Source organism: Balearica regulorum, chromosome 4 (assembly GCF_011004875.1).
Source record: "Balearica regulorum gibbericeps isolate bBalReg1 chromosome 4, bBalReg1.pri, whole genome shotgun sequence".
NCBI classification, from domain to species: domain Eukaryota; kingdom Metazoa; phylum Chordata; class Aves; order Gruiformes; family Gruidae; genus Balearica; species Balearica regulorum.
The window spans coordinates 45546521-45571377 of NC_046187.1; the positions used below are offsets into that span (position 1 = coordinate 45546521).

The 24857-nt window shown below is 37.1% G+C and overlaps 1 protein-coding gene across 1 annotated transcript in view; it reads left to right on the plus strand.

The window, feature by feature from the left end:
* Positions 1-24857, plus strand: part of TENM3 (teneurin transmembrane protein 3) — a 430831-nt gene that overhangs the window by 100765 nt on the left and 305209 nt on the right. The window contains 2 exon segments of the mRNA XM_075751933.1: positions 5412-5714; positions 20337-20615. Coding sequence (XP_075608048.1) covers positions 5483-5714; positions 20337-20615 — 511 coding nt within the window. The 5' untranslated portion in view covers positions 5412-5482.

Genomic DNA, 24857 nt, shown 5'->3' on the forward strand with positions numbered 1-24857 from the left:
CAGGTGTTGGGAGGGAAGGTTGTGGTATGTAATATCTAAGTTCCTTCCCTGGCTCAGTTTTGCTGGCCTTGGGGAGGGAAGAAGGGCTTTGCTATGAGCAGTGTGCTGCTTTCCTTGCTGTTCCTCCTACTTTTGAGACTGAGTAGGAGAGGTCTTGCTTGGCCTTCCTTATAACAGTATTTTGTACTCTGTTACTGTTCTTCTGTAACAAAGAAATCTACAAGCTTTATCCTCTCATTCTTGAAACCTTTTCTACTCCAGCACTGTATATATTAAAATAATGACTCTTGTTATTCTTAGAACTAGTTCTAGTTTTGCTTTGTATGTTTTGAGATGCCTCAAATGGATATACACATTGAAAGGGAATATAATGCACACTATAGTAGATCCATAAATCAACCCAAGCAATGACATAATCTTTTCTGTGCAATTATCTCTTCATTTTGGTAACAAACATCTTTTATTTCTTACCTTTTTACTACTTTGTGCCTATGTAGCTTTTTATATATCAAAGGGCATAAAATACCTAAAATAAATTTGGACTTCTTAATCAGTTACCTTAGTGTTCACTGAACTGGGTTGAATACTGGAAGAAGGGTCTCCAAGTGAGAGATGGGGAGGGAGCACTGTGTACGTTAGGCAGGATTGCCATCCTGTTGCCAAACTGTAATAACCCTTTGGGGAACTCGGAGTTGAAGCTGCTGAATTAAATGCAATAATTTTCCATAACAGTTTAAAAGGCCTGCAGGCATGCTAAAGTTGTAGCTGGGTGTTTTAGGTAAGACTCTGTAGCATGACCCTAAAGCCTCATTTACATCTTGGCAATTAAAATATATACTACATTTTATGTCTGTTGTACTTTTCCTATACTGCAGTGTAGGGCTTTAGTGTGGAGGCTTTTTTATGGTAAAAAAGGTAAGTTTTTTTCTTTTCACTACAGTGACTTTATTTCATGTTGCAATAAGTGATTAAGAGGAATTGCTGAAAGGCTGTCCTGGGGAATTTTTAACACAGTGTAAAACTTTTACCACTGCATCAGTCAGCTTTGTCTGTATCTGAGACGAGTCATCGAAGCTCCCACGGTAGCTTTGATGCTTGTGTGTGAATATGCCTTGTGCTCCGTTTTGGTGTTTACACTTGGGCTCTCTATAACACTTAGAGTAAAAGAAGGAATTTTGATAATTTACTTGTTTTAATTATTATTTGTACATACCTTATCTAACTTGGTAATTAAATATTGTGCTAAAGATGTCAGAGGTGCTCAAAGTAGCCTGGCATGTAAGGGAACGAGCTCTGTGATTCCAATGACCTGGTCATGTACAACAAACACTTCTCTGGTTCTGCTTCCGTTCTAAATTAAGTTAAAAGAAATATATTAGTAGTTTTTTAAAAAGGGCGTCTCCTCTTTACAGTTTTGAACTGTTTTTAAAATCTGGAGTGACACTGGGAAAGTGCAGCCTGACTGAGGCTGTGCTCAGCTAAGCTATGCACACAAATGGGATGGGCATGAGTATATAAGAGCTGACATGTCAGCCTGGTGGTTAGCGTACACTCTCCTGTTTAATCCAGCCAGGAGCCTGTAACATTGGACAGATCACTGAAGAGATCACGGGAGATCTCCGTGCTCAGTGACACAGACGAGCATCTTCCGTTTTTATACTTAGAAAAGCATTAGGCAGAAACTTGAACTAGTGTCATGCACCAACGAAATCTTTTTTTATTTTCTTCAGTATATGCAGGCCATTTCACGTTAGCATTGTAATGCAATGTGTAACAGTATGTAGCATGGCTGTTTTGACATTCTTTTGTGAGTGGGGGAGTTAGTAGTTCAATAGCTTTGTAAATATTGCTCTGTGAAAATTCTTTCATTTAATTGGAATGAAGCTATTCGATGGACCATAAATATTGACATATGGGCAGAAATTACTTGCAGATGAAGGCAAGTGTTTTTGTAACATGTCACAAAATAAATTTAATTTTATTTGGTTTAAAATTTTAATCTGATTTGTCAGAAAAACTGTTCATGTGTCAATTAGTTGCTGTATTCTCTTGAGATGTTTTGTGCTCATTACTAGTATTTCATCTGAGCTTCTTCTAAGGCAGAGTAAAAGAAAGGTAGTCAGTGCATTTGGGTAACTCCCCCTGGGATGCCGCTTTTATGTTATAGGAAACAGAGGAGAAGAAGTTAAGTATGTTCAAATTTGCGCTACAGTGGTTCATTGAAATCTGAAGATTTGAGTGGGAAACCTTAATATTTTAACTACTGTGATCTTCATGACAAAGGAGCTGAGCAGATGCAGTAACTGACAGTTTGGTGGGGTTTTTTTTCTCCCTTAAAAGTTTTCCTCAATAGTTGAAAGTATTTCTCTAAAGTTGGGAGTGGCAGGTGTTTGGTTTTGGGGTTTTTGGGGGGTTGGTTGGTTTGTTTGTTTTTTTTAAAAAAAGGAGGAGGGGGCAGGATTCATGATGGGACAAATAAGTCCTGCACAGTCCTGAGACTGTAAATTATGCCACCACAGTAGTAAGACTTGCAGATGGCTTTACAGGATCTGAACTGTAAGTTTTCCTTTGAGCCGTCATTGCTGGCTTATTACTTGAACATTAACAATGACATCTGTTTCTGTATTCTGCAAATATGTTTTGTGTTCTCTCTTTCTCTGTGTTCTGATCATGGTAGAGAATATGTATTTGTGGACAGATCTTTAAGATGGCTTTTACTCTGCCTCCTCCTTTCACATACATGTATTAATTCAGTGATGAAATAGAATCATAGAATAGTTTTGGTTGGAAAAGACTTTTAAGATCATTAAGTCCAACCATTAACCTAGCACTGCTAGGTGCACCACTAAACGCTGTCCCTAGGCACCACATCTACATGTCTTTCAAATGCCTCCAGGGATGGTGGCTCAACCACTTCCCTGGGCAGCCTGTTCCAGTGCTTGACAGCCCTTTCAGTGAAGAATTTTTTCCTAATATCCAATCTAAACCTCCCCTGGTGCAACTTGAGGCCATTTCCTCTTGTCCTGTCACTTGTTACTTGAATATTCAAGACTTACAAAGTATTTCAAAAACATGAAACTGAAGATGTTAAGTGTTTCCTAAAACTTGCTGAGAGATACGATTGGTTTTTAAAGTTAAAGGTTACTGAAGGTAAACAGGTGTTCCGTATAATGCCAGATTCAAAAAGATCAGATTCTTAAATGTTACAGGATTATGATTTTTTTTTTTCCCCAAAAACACCCACAAAAACGCCACTAGTCTTCATTATTGTGGCAGTGTAATCACTGTTAAAGTGTCTCCGTAATGTGGTGCTATTAAACAGCTCGGGTTTTTTTTTTTTTTAACCTTTTTATTCTTTGCCTGGAGAGGCAATAGATAACCCAGAAAACCACCTTTTGAAGTTTTATTGAATTCATTGACTTCCGTGGGAAGCAGATCAGTACTTCCTCATGCTACAGCATAGATTAAATTTGAGGATTTTAGCTTGATATAGTAACGAAGTATTGTGCAAAGAAGGGTTTGGGTTGGGTTTTGTTTCTTAACATTATAAAGGAGCTTGGAAACTTGGGAAAAAAATCAAAATTATTTCATCTTTGGTGAATAGTGTCTGTCTGTTCCCATGGCACAATTTAGAGACATTAGGAATTAGTGGCCCTGTAAAGTCTTGAAACGCATAGATGAAAGGGGAGATAGGCTTCCACATGAAGTCTTTACACTGCAAAAGAATACCTCCATCTGTTAATAATGATTTTGTGTTAAAAATCCACAAAATTGTTTTTACATAGCATTCATTAGTCAATCAAATATTTTAAAATCTGTTTCATATAAATTAAAGATGTGCTAGATGGGCATGCAGATATCTAAATAGGCATAAATTTAATATTCTGTTAGAAGACTTCAGTTTTTCTGATCATGTACAAATATTTCAGTTTCTTTTTAACCACGTAATATTTGAAAATATAATAAATATAGAAGACAGTTTGCTTAAATGGAAGGCTTTGTAGCTTTGTCTTTTAGTGCAAACTGACATTCACACAGGTCAAGAAATGCAAGAGCTTTTCAGAGAATTTCAAAACCAAGTGATAAAAGACTGGCTGCCATTCACAAACTTGAATTACAGTTCTGTAGTAAATGAAATAGTCTCCAAAAATATTTTCAGGAGTGACATCTAATTAGTTTATTTGATATTAAACATTTAAAATTAAATAGGTGAAGAGTTCTAAAGCAACCTTGGTTTTGCTGAACAGAGTGCAAATGGAGTTGGCTGTTGCTTTGTGATACGTGCTGTAAACTGTGATTTTAATTCTTTATCACAAAGGACTTGACTGATAGTGCTTTGTAAAATAATCAGTTGTGTTATTTAAGTACTTTAAATTGAGAAGAGCAACCAGGAGAAAGTTCTTCCTGAAACAAAGGAGAGAACTTGAATATATAAGGTATTAAACAAGAAATACCAAGGCTTCAGTTAACAGGTGCAGTTGCAAAGTATTAAAATAGTCTGAACTGTTCTTCATTTAGATGTTTTGTCAGCTGTTTAAAGATACAAATTATATTCTTTATTTTGTTTTAGCACTTTTCTTTAAAAAACAAAAGCAAAATGTTCAAGCTATTTCTTACTCTGTCAGAAATGTAGATGTTTTGGTTAAGTGTGCAGGGCCCAAGAGATGAAACTGAGAAGCCTTGTTTTGAAAACTAAGTGCAATGAAACAGTAAAGAAAAATAAATCGTAATAGCAATAAGATTCTTACAGTGCTGTTCCTTAAAAACTTGAGGGAAGGAAAAAATATTTCTGACTGTAATTTACAAATGAAATAGTTACTTTTTAGCACAAAGTTACAAAGAATATACTGCCTTGGAGAAGTCTTCCTGTATAACACCTATAATGTTTTTGTAGCTTGCTTTGAAATTATGTATGTATGTTCTTCATGAGAACAATTTTCTTAGAATAGAAATGACAATAAAATAAAAAGTTGCAGAAGTCTGTATGTAAAAGACATTAAAACCAGAAGTTTCTGACAAGCAGAAGTAAGTCAGACTTGCCATTAAAGTATGCATCCTTCTCAGAAAAAGACAAAGCAACTTACCTACAGATAGACTTTAGGTGAGTAACACATTCTTAAAGCTGAAAAGCTAGGGTTTTTTCCACCCAGTTCTCAGTCTGCTTTTGATCTTCTAATCTGTTGTATAAAAATGAGAAGTATTGTGTTGTCGTTCACAAGAATTTCTTTGCTGATTTTTTTGATCGGGGTAGTTCGTGCATGAAACTCTGGGAATTCTTGCAAGTGTTACAGAAGTGCGTCTCGCCCATTGCTGATCAGATCTTTCTTTCTCTTCCAGACAGTTAAGAAGCAATCACAGTAATTAGAGAACATTGTAACACATCAGTGGTTGTCTTTCTAATTTTGTTATAGGTGAATGTAAGCTGAATGTAGAGAAGACTTCCAAATAAGCTGGACTGATGTGCACAGAGAAGGAATGAAGTATGGATGTGAAGGAACGTAGGCCTTATTGCTCCCTGACAAAGAGCAGACGGGACAAGGAACGGCGCTATACAAATTCTTCTGCAGAAAATGAGGAGTGCAGAGTGCCTACGCAGAAGTCTTACAGCTCCAGTGAAACCTTGAAAGCTTTTGATCATGATTCCTCTAGGTTGCTGTATGGAAACCGGGTAAAAGACTTGGTCCACAGAGAAGCAGATGAGTATACCAGACAAGGTAGGCAAGATGTTTTAATTCAGAGTGTATAATTCATTAGTACCAAGCAGCAAGGCATTCTTGCTGCAGGAGGAGTATGTTGTTATACCAGTTTCATCAGTTTTAGTAATACTCTACAGGCACAGTACACTTGTATCTCCCTAAATGTTTTACAAAGATGGGAAAGCATTGTGTACCATCTTTGAAATAAATAATATGTGATGCACAGGAAAGTTAAGTAAATGGCCTGTGTTGGGCAATGGATCAGTGACAACATTGCAGACTCAAGTGTGAAGTATTCAGGCCTTACAGTTTAAAAACTAGACCCCCAGCGTCAATACAACTCAACAGGTTGCCTAAAAATTTGCCACCCCAATATACCTAAAATGTAAATAGCTTCAAAATGAATAAAAGTAAACAAATACAACTGTTCCAAGAAGGCCAAGCCCTGTGAACAGGTTTGGGGAAACATAGTATGTGTGTGAATGAGCATACAAATAATTCATTAGCTCAGTGCCTTTATCTTTTAGCTCGCAAAATCAAGTAACAGAGCACTGTACAGTGAGTAAGGTAAATTAGTTCACGATTAATGTATTTGGGTTTGTTGGGGGGATTTTTTTAGTGGATATGTATGATACCTAACCATATGCTAACAGGGTGCTAGAGCTCACTGTTAATTTCTGAGTCCAGGACTGGAGAGACATGAGAGATCTAAATATCCATGGAGGTGCTCAAAACCTGACTGAGTACGGTCCTGGGCAGCTTGCTGTAGCTGACTGTACTTAAGCAGAGGGTTTGGACTAGATGATCTCAAGAGGTCCCTTTGGACCTCAGTGATTCTGGGAGATTGCACTTGGCTCCAGTTAGGGTTAAGCACTTGCGCATCAGTTTTGGATTGAAAGCTGTAGTCTCTGGAGTTAGCATTTTTTTCATTTCCACAACTAAACTACTTAATATAAGGGGGGGAGAGGGGGAAGTTATGAAATGTGTGGAGTACTGCAGCCCAGCTGTCTAAAAGGATAAAACTAGCTAGGCCAAGAGCTGTGTGAACCTACGCCTCAGTCTTCCACAAAAAGTGATCTTCTCTTTTATGAGGAAACAAGAATAGATTTAGGGGTAGAAAAAGAAAGCTTTTTCCTTGTGAGGAAGTCCTTAATTTTAATTTTAGAAATTTTTAAAAATATTTTCCCCATTGGTGGTTTTTCTTTGTTCCAAGTAGAATAACTTTACATTAGAATTAGAGCTAGGCAGATGGTGTTGACTTTTTTTCCTACAAATGTTTGCAAGGGAAATAAAAATATTTCTCTTAGACTCATGTAACTGAGGCTTGCTGCTACTGTAGTCTGTCTGCTTTCTGCCATGTATTTGTTTCTGCGATGTGTTGAAACTTCAGGTCATCGTTACTTTCTAGTTTTTAAATCACTAGTCACCTTGATCTTACTACTTTAATGAGGTAAAATCAAGAGGAAATTTTCTAAGACCTGTACTGTAGACACTTTCTTAGTACAAGTGACAAAATAATATCAAAATAGACACCATTTACTTAATGGATTCATAAACTATTGTCTGAATAGAGTACTATTCTTTTTAAATAGCAATAACAAAATGGAAGAAGTTCTGTAGTCTGGCATGTCACATATGATGGTGCACTAGGGCTTGGGGTTTTCTTCCTCTTCTTTTTTTTTCAAAAAAGCAAATAATATTTAGCTAATACTTATTGCTCAGTATGCAATAAATTACACGTCTATAGGCCTAAGATGGCAGTCTGGGATGTGGAGTGTCGTCTTCACCTTTTCATCACTGTCATCTGTGCCTGTTTGATTTTCCTCATTGTCCTTTCAGTTCTTTTTGTATGGCTTATTGGCTTCCTCTAATGCGTGCTGGTTTAGCACCTTTGGGGACTACCTGCAGGTTTGATAGGGTCAGGTTATAAAGGGCTTGTTTTGCAGACTTAGATAGCGTGTTTCTTTGATTCATCTTTGACTGAGAGAATTTACTGTGTCTGGCATTGGAAGCATTTTGTGGAAAAGGTGTTCAAGGTCATTCCAATGGTTTTTAAATAATATATAAACCACGCTTCCCTGTATTTATTTTTTTCCTCTCTGTCTACAAATAGAGTGCAGATATGTGGCTTTGACAGTGTAATTACATTCTAGACTGCTAAATCAACAGGAAATCTATAAGCAAAAAAGGCAAGTTTTAATAAATACCTTTAATTGGAAATTAATTTTTAAAATTAATCATGACCAGTGTTTGGGGTTTTTTTGGGTTGGGTGTCCCCGTCCCCCCCCGACTGTGTAAAATAACAGTATCAAATTTCCGGTGTCCACTGGAAAGCCACTGGAGCAGTTACGTGAGTTTCTTGAGTTTCTCAAATGTGGCACAGTTTAAAAGCATCAGTGTGTTTTTATGGCTGATATTTTGGGGTAAAGCCCTTCAAAGCTTTCTGCTAATGGATCAGAACTTTCCCACCTGTTCTTCCTGAGTTGTCTCAGTATGTGTCTTCGTGTTTCCTGCTTCCCAAAATCCCAAGGTAGGAATTCAGAAAGGGATGCTGCTGTAGGAGATGGGTGTGCCCTGTTTAGTGGTAGCTTTATCCCAGGAGATCTTTACTTGTGGAGAGGAAGTTTTGCAGTTGTCAGTTCTAGTCACAGAATCTTTTTCCTTGTCTGTTGAATTTTTTGTTGCTTGAGATTAATTGCATAAATAGCAATAAGAGGCTAAAAATGCATGTGTTTGTCACTGTAATTCTAAAACAACATATAAAACATACAGTAAAATATTTGAAAATGAAATGTTTATATAACTGGGATTATCTTAATTTTTGAAACACAGTTGACAAGACTGGAGGAGTTGGGTATGCTTGTTTTGGAAATTGTAACTTCATCTACATAATATGCTTTCAGTTAACATGCTTGAGAGATAAGACCTACTGTGGTCGTCTTGCCTTCTCAAGCCCCTTCATCTGTTGCAAGACTAGTTTTGGTTTTAAACTCTTTAGATGAGGATTATTTAGCCCGCTATCTTTAGAACTTCTAATTTAGTTATTTATTTTCACTTTGTTTTTAATCTCCACATAAGATACAAAAAAAAAAAGGTAAGCCTGTGAATAATTAAACTCAGCACCTAGCCGTGTAAATGAATACCATGAGCTTTTTTCCTTTAGAAGTATTTTTAAGCTAGAAACTCAATTTTGTATTGCATGTTTGAGAACGTACCTGATCTCATCCTTGACCATGGATGAAGCACCATGAAAGACTATTTACTTTCCAAGGTGTGATGATGTGATTGTATGCAGTTCATGTGTTAGGGAGGAAGAAGATACCTATTTTCTTACCCTTCAAAGTATCCAACTATAATGAGCAGCCTGATTTAAATGTACAACTTCTCTAAGTGCGTTCAGCAACCTAAATGCTTGTATTCTGGAATATGCCCAAGTTATCTTGTTGAATGCAGGATTAAAGCTGACTGTGTAAAGTTGAATTTCTCTGTTGTACAAGGAGAAATTCCTGTGTTTACAAAATTAAACTGCTGTGTGAAGTGATATGAAGTACATAGGAGACTGCTCTGCAAAAGTATCTGAAAGTGTGACATGACTATGGAGTGGGAGGGAAGGGTTGTAGAAATACAGAAAGTGAGTAGTATTTTTAAAATTGAATTTGGAAAAAATAATTGGAAGTAATAAACCAATATGAAAATACTTTGAAGGAGGTCGTGAATCAAACATGGACTCACAAGAACTGAAAAACTTTGTATACAGGTGCATTAAGTTAGTAAGAAAAATACAGGTATGCAAAAACTAGATTTATTTACCATCAGATACATGTTAAAGAGAAGAGAGGAATATGCAATACTTCTTAAGGAGTCATTGTTCCATTGAAAATAATTTTGTGGTTGCATGACAGTATAGTCATCCTACAAAGTGATCCATGTAGCCCTTCAGTGAGTTTTTGCACGGGAGTGGGAGGCTGACCCACGAGCACAGGTGGCAGGATGCACTGCAGATTTGTGCGTGCTTATATTTTCATACAAAATAATCACAGCACTGTTTGCAAACTGTGTGAAATGAAAAGCTGAGCAGCAGGACATCTTTTGCTAATAGAAGACCCAATGAGATAGTGCAGGTTTTGTTAAATTTTTACTTTTTGAAAGCTTGTGTCAACTATAGTTTAGCCTGCAGGTAAAGTTATTTGGTCTTTCTAGCTGACAGTGAGAATGAGTTCACCATGTTTATCAATCAGAACAATTCATTGGCAGCCAAGCCTCAACATCAATTTATTTTCATGCTACCCTTTTTAGTTTTGCAGGAGAAAGTATTTGTATACATGGTTTTGTACCTTTACTCTTCTGGAATACTTAAGTGCCTAAATTAGATTAAATGGCCTAATAACTCCTTGGAGCTGCAAAAAGAGGGACTAAACTTAGCAAACAAGCAAAGAAAAAGAATTTCTTTTCTTCACGATATGCTGGATCACTGATACCAGGTTGCTGAAAAGCAAAGCCGTATACAGTACATTACACTGTGCGGATGTATTGTAGCTATCGTTCAGCTGACACTCCTGTGACAATTAGATTTAGGTCCTAGAAAAATCTCACCATTCAGTGAAAGAGGGACCTGAAACAGTGATATATGTGCTTTGACAATTTTATTTTATTATTTAAGATATTAAACACTGTCAGGGATACATTTTTAAGACTTCAGAAACCTGAAACATGAATTGCAACTTCTATCCTAATGTAGTATGACTCCAAAGTCTATTGCTTTTAAATACTAGCTGCTCAAAATGAGTTATTTGGATAGCAAAATGATTAATGTTTTCAGTCACCATAAATGTCAGCTGTAGGATTAAAGGATTTAAATGGTCATGTTTTTTAAACCTAAAGCTCAGGTACTTTAAACTTACCTGTCTGAAGCAATGGAAGGATAGATAGGGTAAGACTATTTTTGACCTTCCACTACCTATGCTGTATTGATGAGCTGATTTTGATTATTGAGTAGGCAAGTGACTCTCAATAGCACTGAATCAGCCTGTTTTGCAGATTATTTACAAGAAGGCATGAAACGGTATAGAAGGGACTTTCTGATCTCCCGATGAGCAAATTAATGACCATTCAGTGACACTGCCAGCACTCTCTCTTAAAATGTAAGGCAGCTATTAGAATTAGTGTTTTATGCTCCTGACTGCAGCGCAAGATGTGTCCTGATTGTCAACGTGACAGATACTTTTTTGTTATGCTAAAACACGGCCACCTGCAGTATAGGCCTGATTTGAGTGGGTAACTTCTGTAAGCAAGCATACAGCGTCAGTGTGTTCTGGATAATTTTGTGGCCTTGAGCAAAGCACATAACCTTCTGCCAGAGGTGGTTTTTTCCCTCTGTAATACAGGAATAATAATACTTAACCACCTCACAGGCGTGTTGGGAAGATTAATTAGTTTATGTTTGCAAAATGCTTTGAAGATGAAAAGCGCTGTAAGTGCTAAGTAATATTATCATCTTTCATTGCTATACTACTTACTTCTTAAAGCAACAATAAGAAGTTAATTGGTTTTCAGGTTCTAGGTGATAAGGATCTGTTGACTTTTAAAGTTATTCTATTAGCTACAGAGTGGTACTAAGAAAAACATTTCACTTTTATTTGATTAGGAGTATATTTAGCTCACACTCAGTGATACGCACACTTGCTCTAAGGTATTCATCTAGTTGAAATTGGCCCCTTGTGGGTCATGGTCTGTAGATGAGCTACATGACAAAGGGCAATTGTGATTCTCCAGGGAAAAATCAACCTTGGTTATTGGCAGTAGACTGCTTGATCAGGCATTTCTACACAGCCTTGGTCCACAGAGTAAAAACCTTGTCTTTGACTAGTCCAGTTGCAAAATAAGAGAATTAAGTTCTCGATCATAATGATTAAGGATTTATAAGGTGAGCAAGGGGCCTTCACAAGGACTTTCAGCCTCATGGAAGGGAAGATACTGTAGGTCTGTAATTGCTCTTCTGTCTTTCCATAGCTCATGTAATGAGATGTATGTGCTGCTCCTGTTCATAATATAAACTAAACTGAGGACTGGGGGATAAATGGATCACGTGCATGGCTATGAAAGAGACAATATTCTCTTTATGAAGAGAATAAAGCTAGTAAAGTGTGCGATTAGAGATGAGGTGGGGGGAAGAATGAAAGAGGCTGAAGAGTCCCGTCTGTCCTGTCTGTTGATCTAGCGCTTAGGGCTCAGATTCAGGGCGGTGGGTTAAGCTGCGAGTGATTGCTTATTCCATCACTGGCAAATAAATGCAGAAAGTGAGGCAGAGATGTAAAATAGGAATAATTCCTCAGAAAGTTCCATGATACTTTCTGAAATTAGAAAGTACTTGAGAGCCAGTACTCAGCATTACTGAGCTTATTAAGCTGAAAGAGGAAATGGCAGAGCTACAGGAACACGTTTGCCTCTAGTTTTGTGTTTCTACTTTTTTACTTTGCAGTGCCGTAAATACATCTGAGTCATAAATCCTTTCTTGTGCTCAGTGTAATGGACATTTTGCTAGAAAATCTAAATTAAAACGGTGCTACACTACATTTAATATGAGGGTTTACAGAATTGAAAGCCTTTTGGGGGGTGTGACGGCAGTGGGAGTGAGAGGGACTAAAAGACGTTTTCATTTCTGCAGAAGTCCTTGGGTCTGTATTCTCCATTGTTTCTTGCACTTACCCACAGCGACGGTCTGAGCACCTCATTCTGTCCATGCGTTGCAGACCTGATTCCCATGCATGTGGGATACTTGTTTATGAAATCCTACAGGTAGAAATGTATAGGGCTACTCTAGGTGTGTTGGGTTTTTACTTTATACCAGTTCAGAGCCTGTTGGCCTACTCAAGTTTTCTACCATGCTGAGAGACATTTTCCTGTGTGGGTCTATCTGCTCACTTGTGGTGGCAGATGTGCCTTTCCTTCATGGAAAGGCAGAAAATAACGGTAGAGTTTTTCTCTCCTCCACATCTGGAGGAACAGCAGTGAGTCTGAGCTCTGTTTTGTGTGCTTCTCTTCATGCTACCTCCTTCCTCCTCACCTTCTTTTCCCATTTCAAGCCGTATGTCATGTCATTAGCATCATATTGACCTTAATGTGGCAGTTCATACCTGTCAGATCTGTGGTTGTAGGCTCTCTGTGGACTCAATATCCATCATCTCTATGTTGCTTACCCTTGGGTCATATTTTCTTCACATCTGTCAAATTTAGGCTTTATTTGTATTTTGTAATAAATGGATGCTCAGATCTTGATGATTTAGTCCCAGGATCCAAAGATTAAGATAGAAGCCTAGAATGCCTATACTGTCATTCTGGCCATGATCAAGACTTTGTGTTCCTTTCTACTCGTGGAGTTGTATTTCTTTTTTAAGGCCACAAAATCCTTTTTTTTTTTTTTTTCCTTGCGGCCCATGATCTGTATAGCTCTGTTAGTTTCTCTTAATTCATGTAATCATAGTCATAAAATCAGATTTTTATATAAAATCCCCAAATTTGGAACCATGATATTTAAATTATGAATTCATTTACTGGAACATGATTGCTGATGCTGTATCTTGAAGCTTTGAATTGTGCAATTGTGAAATTATCTTCAGCTGACTTTAATCTTACTCTGCGGTAACTTCAGAAGGGCTTGATGAACAGTCCTTTATCCTTATACTGGATTAAGAACTGCTTCTTACGTTCTAGTCTGTGGATTAGTACTGAGGATCCCCTGCCACCTTCAAGCCTAATGGAATAAAATTATGAGTCTCCCATACTGCACAGAAGCGTCTGCATGTTTGAACCATAATTTGGAAAACCAGTGACAGGAAGATGTTGTGTTTCACTCACATTGATTCTGGTCTATTTCTTAAAATAAAAACTTTTGCAGGCTAGCGTTTCAATCAATGTCTCCGTGTGATTCTATAGTGTACTGTTAGTAAAAATACATGGATTGTTTAAATATTAGGTTTGAAATACTTTATTTCCCACAAAACAGTAAGCATGGGTGGGGTATTTTTGTGGACTTTTTGGTGGTTTTTGTTTATTTGTTTGTTTTGTAGAATTGATTCAGGGTTTGAGTCTTACATAAAGCTCTTCTACCAAGAGTAGCACAGTAAGTGCAGCTCAGAGAACTCACAGTATCTGGTGCTAACTCATTCAGAAGTCTCTGAGACCATTACCTAACTCCCCATACGCTTTTGAAAGCCCATAAGGAATAGGAGAACTGTATGGTTAATGTTTGCTTGGAATAATGAGCACTTGAAAAATTATATGCGCAGTTGCTAAGATTTAATATAATTTAATGCTGTTTGCTATTACGTAGTTTACTGGATATAGTGGAGAAGCAACTGTCATTCATGTATCTTACAACTCCACTCTAAGTCAGATAATGACAAGGAAAGGAGGTTAAGATGGAAAAGTGAATAGAGTGGAAAGGTCAAGAAAGAGAGATTAAGAGGTGACAAGGAAGAGGGTTGTGATGAGTGAAGAGAAAAACATAGGAATTAAAAACAGGAGGAAAATGTGGTACAGCGTATTAGGATGGTTTAAATTTCAGAGATGATTTTCACAAAAACAAAAGAGAAAATCAGGCTGAAGTAATAACAACAAAATACTATGCCAAATCAGAAAGAAAAAATGTTAACATAGGCAAAGCTCATTACTTGTCAGTCTTCACTGTGATTTCTTGCATCCTAGCAAACAGAACTCTTGAAGTACAGCTTTGGAAACTCCTTTTTAGTAAATATATTGTGAAGTTTGTGTGACAGAATGGATGGTATCACATCTATTACTCATTCTCTCTTTTGTGTAATTGTATTCCACCCACCTAACATTCTGATTTCTGGAGACAGCATTTCTACACCTATCAAAATTTTATAGAGCATTCAAGGCCTCTGTTTTGCTATTTTCTTATTTAAATTCTTTGTCCTTTCATTTCCAGCAAATCTGTTATCCTAGTGTACATTTACTTCCAATTCTATGTCCTTCTTCTCAATACCTTTCCTTAACTTTCTAAGTGTGCCACACTGTATTTGCCTCAGTAAATGGAAAAAAAATACTTTATTTACAGAGTAGTTACATATTTTTCCTTAAGAAATGAGCTAGAATTGACACTTGAGTGTAGATGGTGTTTAAGATTGACTAGGAATGTGTGGAATTCTTGCTAAGCCAGTCTGGCTCTGCCTTGATCATCTAGGAAGATGCCATCCACCCCACGTTCTCAGTGGTCCTGTAGTGACTAGCTAGTGCCCTGAGAACAGAAGAGACAGCTTTACTGCTGGTTGTTACATACAAAGAAGCCCCTTTTCCATCTTGACTAGCACATAATTGAACTTCATACTTTTCAGGAATTAGGAAGGTGAACCTGCCAACCAATTTGCAGTTGACAGCTATGAAGGAATAGCTCTGTTACGTGTCTGGGTGAGGAAGGGAAGGTACTGTTGAATCAGGTCCGTAGTCTTGACCTCTTGGTTGTACAAAAATGATGGAGCATTGCAAAGATGTGGTGCAGCTGTGTGCTGGGTTCTGCTCTACAGAAAGTGTTAGAGGTATTGAGAATGAGCTCCAGGTAAGGAGATTCAAATAGGAAAAATATGCCCCCTATATAGTGTCTAAACATGGATACAAAAGGAAGTAAGTACTTTTCCCATATCAAAATAGCAGAAAACAGCATGGTCCTTGCAGTAACACTTTGATGTCAGTGCTGTTTGTACAATGAGCTTATGTGATAAGCATTGTATTACAAGGACACATTTGTACGCGGTAGTCTGCAGACAGAAAATAAAAACCTGAGAAAAAATGTTTTTCCTCATTTTCTTTCTAAATAAAATAAGACTTCTTTTAATTAAAAAAAAACCCCACAGGATTAAATTGGGAATTGAAGAAATGTAAGGGAGAAGATTGGTTGTCCTAAGGACCATGTTTTGCGTCTGTATAGCTTTAGCTGTTTCACAGGCTTTCTAAATTTAGTATAAGTATTTTTGTCATGCTTTATTACAGAGTGATTATAGGGGAAAAGCGCTTGATTTTTGAATGGCACAAAGGTGTTAGAGACAGACAGAAGCTGGCAAGATACAAAGGAAGAATAGATTAGAAAGGGGCCTGGCAAGTACTGAAGGATGGATAGACAGCAGACATGGCATGAAACTTCATCAGAAACATGAGCCAAGCTAAAGACGAGTTTGAGTATGGACTTGGATGGGTTTGGGACCTCTGCCTTTTTGGTACTGTGTATCCTGTCATGACAAAAGCAAACTCAGCAAAGGCACTCAAACTATAATTCCTCTGGTTTCCAAGGTAGGGGTGTGGGTGTATTTTTATGCTAACTAGGCAGATGCTTGGAGGCTTTGTCAGATTTTTTTTTCTTTCCTTCTTTTCCAAAATAGTCTATTGTTGCTAAAACCTGACTTGTCAACTTATCAGTGGTTAATGAATTACTAAGGACAGTGCTGATGTCTGGAGATGCTGTCAAATTCTCTGTTGGATATTTTTTGTTCATTCCTTCTGTTTGTTTCTTTCCCCTTTTCATGGTTTTTAAGAGAATATGTCTGTGTATGTATTTAGTATAGATCCAACTTAGAGCAAGGACTGACAACTGAAGAACCATGGGCCTTTTCTTTTGTTTAGCAGTCGTCTTCAAAAACCCATTTCCACAGACAACATTTCCAACTTGAAGCCTAAGTTATTGTGGATGTCTTTGAATAACTTCCCCAATTTAGGCCAGGGAAACAAATGTGGCACAAGTGCAGCAGGTTTCCATTTAATTCCAGCTGTTAACTTCTGACTTTCTAAAATAATACATAACTTCTGCATACATCAAACTTGCTTATATGCAGTATTTGATTAAACTTAAAAAAAAAAAAAAAAATTACATTTCTAGACAACGTGACCTGTGTGATTCTGGCAGAGAAATACACACACACACTCTCTCTTTAAAAAAAAAAAAAAAAAATTATATATTAAAATTATGTTGTATTCTTTTTTGTATGTATTTAACTAATGTAGTTAAGGAGGTACACCAATTGTATGCGGATCGTTGCTTACACAGAAAGTGGTTGTAACATAACAGATTGATGGTTACTGTTGGAACATGCTGTGTTTTTAACAGTGGTTGCTGCACAAGCTCCTGAAAGTTATTTGAGTTATTACATTAATTTTGTTCTTGTCTGCACAAATGGAGGGTGTCACCATTCCTTACACCACCCATAAATCGATATTCCTAGCCCATAAATTGATATTCCTAGCCAAGAGAAATGCAGTGTCTAATGGTAGAGTGGTAGTAAACAGCATTATTGTTAGTTTTTAAAACCTAACTTCATGACACATCATCCCAAATAGTCTAGAACCCCCAAAGGTGTCTCCAGAACAATTCTCCCTGACACAGTGTCTAATTTTTTTCTATTTTACACTTCATACTTTTTTAAAGGAAGGGGAAGAAACCAACCCATAAAACATTATGCCTATCTGTTTATTCTGTCTCTATGTTTTCTTCTCAGGAGTTCATTCATGACAATCACCAAGTTGTTTTTAAGTCTTTATCAACTGTTGAGGCACTTCTTGTCAGTGGGAGAAATTGCAAATGTGTGTATAGTGTAAGAAACCGATGATTACATCCATCACATTGAAGTCATTCTGGAAAGGTTAATTAGAAACTCTTAAGAACACAAGAAGGAGAATATCCTCTCTTGATAATTTTTTTTTTTCCACTGAGCTCCTACAACCTTCTTCTTTTCTTTTTTTTTTGTTTTGTTTTAATTTTATAGTGTTGTTCATTATCAGGTGAAAGCCCCCAACTATTCTGCTCCCTGCTAGGTCTGCGTCCCAGCTCTGTTCAGCTTCCCCTGTATCCTGGAAGACTTCCTGCTTTCATTGTTTGGAAATCTTAAGATGATGTAAAATTTTTGTATCACGTGTATGATTTCCTTTGGGATATAGATTCCTACACAAATAAATATTTTCCATGTTAACTTTTGGTTTGGCTTTTTTTTTTTGTTGTTTTGGGTTGTTTTTTTTTCATTTGTGTAGGCAACTTACATAGAATACAATCCTCTTAGTAAAGCTCTTAGGAAAGCCTTAATTCAGATGATGATTTAGCCTCATGTTTCTAAAGCTGTTACAACATTTCTGGGCTATGCTGTAAAACTTCTCAGTGTAGTGAAAAGCTCTAATATATTGAATGTCATGAGAAAGCAATATACAAACCTGCCCCCGTCTTCTGTTTTGGCTCTGTGACATGCCATTTTGGTTTTCTTACCATTGGGGGGGGGAAGAAGGGGGGGGGAGAATAAAATATTTTACATGGAAGTAGTCTGTTGTAAACTTAAAGTAAAAAATAAAATCTATTAATAGATGGTAGGTGATATGTTGTGCCTGAGACCGAGTCTTCTAGAAAGCGATCATGGAGGATGTTGTTATATAATGCCTGGAGTAGTTTCTCTTAAAAATAATAGTTTGCTTAAGAGGGGGGAAAAAAAAAAGTGGTGAAGGGAGAGAGGAATGGTCTCTTCAAATTGATGTGTCTGTACAGATACCTCCCTGGGTTATTCTGTGAATGCAAAGAGGCCCTTTTCACAGTGGGAGGCTGTGTGGTGCAGGCTGGCCGAGGAGCTGCAGGTTGCGATGCTCACCTGCTGCAGCTGGTCTAATTGCAGCTCAGGAGGCAACATCTGGGTCCATCTGCATCCTTGCTCCCCTTCAGACCTCGGGACTGTGAGGTTACGGGGACCATAGGCATGACGCCTTGTAGTGTTGAAGTCAATGGCAGTTTTGTTACTGACTGAAGTAACTTTGTTCAAAAAAACCTCTTTCCTTTCCATTTTGCTTCCCAAAACCTTGTTCTTGGAACCAGTAAGATGCTGCATGTGCAGATGTGTATACACCTTAGCAGCTTCGTGTGTGTAGGTACACCTGTATACATAAACACATGCACATAGGCTTTAGGCAACTGTTTGAAAATGTAGATTCACATTATGTACCAAACACATAAAACCAGTGTACTAGACTGTCACCCTTAGCATATATTTACCAAAATGTAAAATAACAAGCGTTTAGGCACTTTACTACTCTCAGCTCTGACCCTATTACCACTGGGCGGTTTGTTTGGCCTGTTTGCTTCTCTTATTAGTTTCAACTTGCACAAAACCTGAAAATTCATATGGCATGACAGCTTTAAAAAATGACAAGATATGATCAGTGTGCATGGTAATCTCCTGTTCTCATACCCTTCACACTGTTCAGACACAGTCATAGATACACTTACTCCTTTTATATTTACCTCCCCAGCTGTATTTTTGTTCAAATATTTATTCACAGCTGCATAATAAATAGTTTGATTTGCACCTAATTGGTGTAACTGATTTTCATTATTTATGAAAGTCATTGTCAGAGTTCATTTATGGTTTTGAATGTGAAGAAACTTACAGAGACAACTTCATATGACTGCAGCAATTAAATAATTAACTGGCTCACTTAAAACAAGTCAATGGCCATGGCATTAACTCTTAATATTTCATGAATTATTTACACTTATGTATTCACACTTCTGCAATTCTATTACTTTCTGATTGATAGGATTCTATTCTTGTTGTGTTATAAGCTTTAATTATCTTACTAACATATTTTTATGTTAAATGACTAATTTTGGAGAAATTAGGATGCCTGTCATTCAAAAATTGAATGTGTGTTCTGATTTGTTCCCAGAGCTATGAAATAGCTGTGGGTTAGGGTGGAAAAGCATTATGGGTATAGGCATGCAAATGAACTTGTCAAGTGTCTGTATACCATAAAATGTCGTAAATCTATGGACATAAAGTAGGATGAAGACACAGGCATTAAAAAGGCAGTCATTTTTGAGTGTCGCATAATTTAGACACTTTGAGTTATTGAAGTGTCACGAGTTTATTGCACCTAATTTATTAATACAATCATTAGGGATTCACTTATGTCTCTTGCTCTGCCCCAAAACAGAGGCTAACAGTCAGTTTAAAATGCACAGACTCTGCTTCAACACTAAAAGCCTAAAATGTTTCTTAAAATACAGAGACAAAAAACCCAAAAACTTTACTGTAGTCCTTGCAGGTAATGGATGGCCATGTTCCCATTTGTTTGTGTATTAAAGTAGGGCAGGGAGATCCAATAAAGACAAGTGAGTTTGGTTCTCATTTAGTTTTTCCATTGCCACATTAGGTGATATCTGTACGAAGAAAATAGCCTGTTGCTTTGGGCTCTAACCAGGACAAAACCAGAAAAGCTAATCCTGACACATACCCTGCTACTGCTTTTATGCTTTGGAGGGAAGAAAAAAAAAAAGTTTGTCATTTATTTTTAATCCTTTAATGTGCTGAATTGGCTTTTCTTAGTTTGCAAGTTCTGTTCTGTTTCTTTCCTACCCAGGAGCACTTTTGATGTGTTTAAGCAGTTGACAAAACAGTGCTAAGGTGTAATATGAATGAAAAGGGGCACCGCAGAGAGCTGGAGACAAAAGAATCCACTTGATTGTAGTACATGTGGAGTTTTGATAAAATACCTTGTGTGATACCTGAGACAATTGTACACATAAAGTTTTTACTTTTAGGTTCTTTAAAAAAATCGAATAAAAAATTCTCACCTCTTGTTATTTTTTTTTCCCCTAATCAGGACAGAATTTTACCCTAAGGCAGTTAGGAGTTTGTGAACCAGCAACTCGTCGAGGACTGGCATTTTGTGCGGAAATGGGGCTCCCCCACAGAGGTTACTCTATCAGTGCAGGGTCAGATGCTGATACTGAAAATGAAGGAGTGATGTCTCCAGAGCATGCCATGAGACTTTGGGGCAGGGGGGTCAAATCAGGGCGCAGTTCCTGTCTGTCGAGCCGTTCCAACTCAGCCCTCACTCTGACTGATACCGAACATGAAAACAAGTCCGACAGTGAAAATGGTAAGTTCTTACACATATGTACATATACAAATCAATGTTTTATTTGCTGTTTTGGTTGACATTCAATAATTTTAAATCATTAAAGGAATGGCCTTGAATTATTTACCTATTTATTTTTTTCTCCTCCTCCCAGAAAAGTCAATATTCAGTATCACTCCTAACTAATGCAAGCTTTGGGTGTGATGTTTTAGCTGTAATTTTGAAAGAGTTTAATCAAAAAAAAGATTATCCCTGTTTTATCTCGGACCATGTCACCTGTTACCCTTTGGGGAACAGCTAAGTGAGTGGTGATAACGTTGATCCCCAAGGCCAGCACGCAGTCAAAGGTTTTGTTGTAAACTCTTCTTCAAGACATCTTGGAGAAGTCGCAGAATCTTAGAATGGATGAATGAACGCAAAGAATAGCTTATTAACAGGGCTCATGTGATTGGAAAACAAATTTGATTGTGCTTTAAACTTCCTAGTTGATGAGAGCAATTGGAATTGTGGTGAAGAGGTACATGCGGTCTTTGATGTGCCTGGGGGACTGGATTATGGTGCAATTAAAATCTGCAGAAAAAATCTGAACAGCAGCTTTGTAGGATGGGGGTATGGCCATTGTTATTAAGGCTTAGTGTTTAAATGAAAAGAGGTTAATACAATTGACTGATTCATTTTTAAAGCTTTTCAGAATTCTTTTACCTCCACTTGAGGTTATGAACAGACCTTAATGTGGTGTTAAATGCTAAATCCACAAATCTTAGAAAATATTTTATCTTAACTTCTTTTTATTTGCAGAAGATTTTCAGCTTTACTAGAATTAAAATGATTGTTTTATTAACTTCATGACTTTCTATATGACAAATTCAAAAGAGGAATAAAGAAAAATGAGTAAAAATGAAAATTGGAGTGATGGCTATTGCCTGCATGTCTATGCTTCATTTTATTAATTTATTAAACCTGTCTGCTCAGCTGTACAAAAGTCAGAGCAATTTTATTTCTGTCCTCTGGCAATAGCTGTAACACGTTGTGGCAAATAGCAATGTAGGCGTGTATATATGGTAATACTTTAAAAAGAAAAAAAAGCACTTTTAAACTACAAGCAATAATGTTTAGTCCTACCTATTTAGTATTTTAACTTCAGTTTGAGAAGACAAAACCAAAGCTATATTTTGGCATTATTTGTACTCGTTGCCTTTCCTCTGATGGCTGATTCTAACTGAAGATGCCTGTGCAAGACAGCTGTCTCAGATGGTATCCTCCTTGTTTTGGATTTAATGCTGCATAGTACCTGAGGAGACAGCTCTCAGTGTTCACGGGTGTCGTCTCATGCTTGGAAAACTTATTTTGAGTTGGAGGCAAGTTTTGAAAGAGGAGGACAGGAGTATTTGCCTACCTCCTTTTGGCAGTGGACTTTCTGTTGGGTGACTCTTGATGCAAAGCAGTCTAGAAGAAATTGTTGAGCAGTCCTGTGATTTTCCTCTTGAAATGTCTATGCTGAAACAGATTCTCTGGAGTCTTTTGTAAAACCCTAGGTTGATGATCTTGGACATACGTATTTGTATATACATGTGCGCACAATTTCCTTAGAGAGTTATATCTATACATTACCAAAGAGGTGACTGCTTCAGAAGTACGAGAAGTTTGGTATACTTTTTCATAAATTACATAATTTAAAAAAAAAAAAAAAACAAAACCAAAATGCCTGATTACAATATGCCAAAACTTCCTCCATCAGCTTAAATTTAAGAGTTTTGTTTTATTTTTTCATGTGTGAGAAGACTCTGAATGTTAGAAAAGACATTATTCTGCACTGGTTAAAATTATGCAAGGAACATCTGATGTTTGATACAACTTCAAAGAAGAGTTTAGTCACTAAAAAGGATTGCAGTTGATTTATTTATTGATAGGGAGGCCAGCAGTCCAACTTAAGGTACTAGGACTGCTGTGAGGCTAATGAAATTTTGATGGCTTGAGAGTTCCCCAGGGCTATTCCACATATATACCTCAGACCATGTCACGGGTCGCCATTTCAGGGGAGATGTTACAGAAGTACTGAAAAGCTTAATCTTCTTTGGTATTTTTCTCTGGATTTTTGTTTCCTCTGAACGTGGAAGATTTGGCTGAGAAACAGTTTTATACACATACTGGAACTCAGTATGTTAAATGCTCACAGTAGAATAGAAAATATATTTTAAAGCCTGGGAAGCCATATCATTCTGGCAGGCACAGGTGCTCTAATCAAAGGACCAACCTGCAGGTGTGAGTTTTGTTAATTTATGACCTGAAGTTAATAGCTGTGCCAGTATACCATTAAAATCTGACAAATCTGATAAGGCTTTGAAACCAAAGTTAGAGTTACAAGAAGTCCTCTGTACTGCATCCCCCTTTGCTGTGTGTGAAAGCTTTCTGACTGAATTTTGATGGAATTGTTTTACAGGTAAATGCATTTACATGCAGTATGTTTACCTCTAAGGTAGATAAGGAGCAACAGGTTATGAGGAGCAGAACACACCACCAGATTGTACTTTCCTCACCTAATAGCCCCAGTTCTTGAGCAATCCCACTGTTCACCCAGTAAAACTATTCACTGTTTAAATAATCCATTACCATAAGCAGACCTTATTGTAGTTAATAGGGCTATTCGTGATGATGAGAACTGTGACTTATCCTAAAGGTTTATGAACTCAGCATTAACCATTTGTTGAATGTACTTGGGGTTTTCTTTCTCTTCTTCTTCTAGGCAAGAAGAGAAGCTTGGCATCAAAACACGATTTCCTTTCCTTCCTTGTAACTATTGTGTGTATTTGCTCTTCTGAAATAGTTGTGGACTGCATACCCCTCAAGAAGGCAAAACTTGAGGTTCTCTTGTGTAGTTATAATGAATAAGTGGAAATAGTTTGTTGCAGATACTAACTTTTAGGTGTCAAGCTCTCAACATCATGTTTCTAAGATGCTACAAATGCAGCCTAAATTTGTGAATAATGGCAGGATTAGAAGTTTCTTTAAATAATATTGCACATTGACTAAGTTACAAGATTTTAAATGTACTAGTAACATACCATGAATTCCAGCAGATTTTTTTTTTATTTTTTTTTAAGAAAACATCAGAACTCTTTTCCAAACATAGGGTTTGTAGAAGTGTTCTCACATCACATCAAAGTTTAGGTTACTGCTCAGTAAATCATTCTGAAGAGAAATATTTTTCTTTGAGCTCATTCAAGTGCCATATATGACTCTTGGCATCAAATTCTGAGAGATTTGTCATGTCAGCCTCCCTGAAGGAGGACCTGCATCTGTTAATCTGGGCAACCTACCAGTGTCACTTACAGCGTGATGTATCAATTGGAGCACACTGAGCACGCATGTACTTTCAGGCTTTCTTCTCCATTCCCATTGCAAGTTATTTCATAAATGCTGCATCAAGAAATTTATGTTAGTAACTGTTCTAGGAGCTGTGCCTTTGAAATACAAGCAGCCCATCTTTTACGTGCTTGCCAGTAACTTTATGTTGTTAAGCTGTTCTAAGATTACTAAAGCTTGTCATTTAAACTTGATAAATATTCCAGCAGAGTATGAGCTAGAAGTTATAGCTAGGCTTCATCTGGCCCTTTTGCTTAAAGGGTCAATGTATTTTTAAGGTATCTTAGAATCCACTTATTTAAATTATTTTTAAATCCATTAAATGACAATCCCTGACTTCATGAGACATCAGAAAACTAATAAGCAAAACATGAAAGTTAATTGAGCAAGTTATTCCTAAAGTCCAGGTCTTTATGGAGTTATTTATTTATTGTAAAGTTACATGACCAGTTTTGTATGCGCTTTTTGTGCTGGCCTGAAACTCAGGCTGTGGCAATGATCTTGACTGGAAAGTCACTCATTTGAGACTTAAGTATTGACAGTGGTTTTGAAAAAGATCCGGCACTCCACATAGATACGTGCCACATAGCTGACTCTGCCCACAGCCACAAAGCCTAGCTAGGTGTACAGAAAATAATTCTGATGGCACTTGCATGTGGGGTTTTATTTTCTTTAGTGAAAGTTTTGCCCTGATGAAGGTTTGTTAGAAGACAGGAGGAGATCAGGATGTAGCAAAATAAAAAGAAGAAAGGGAGAGAGGAATATGAGATCATGGCCTTAGGTAGCTGTTCTGAATTGGTTAGATAAATGATCTGAAACTTGAACCCGTTTTTCAAAGATACAGAAAAGTAGATATTGCTGGTAGCATGTTCATTGCTGAGGATTTCTGTAAAGAGAAAA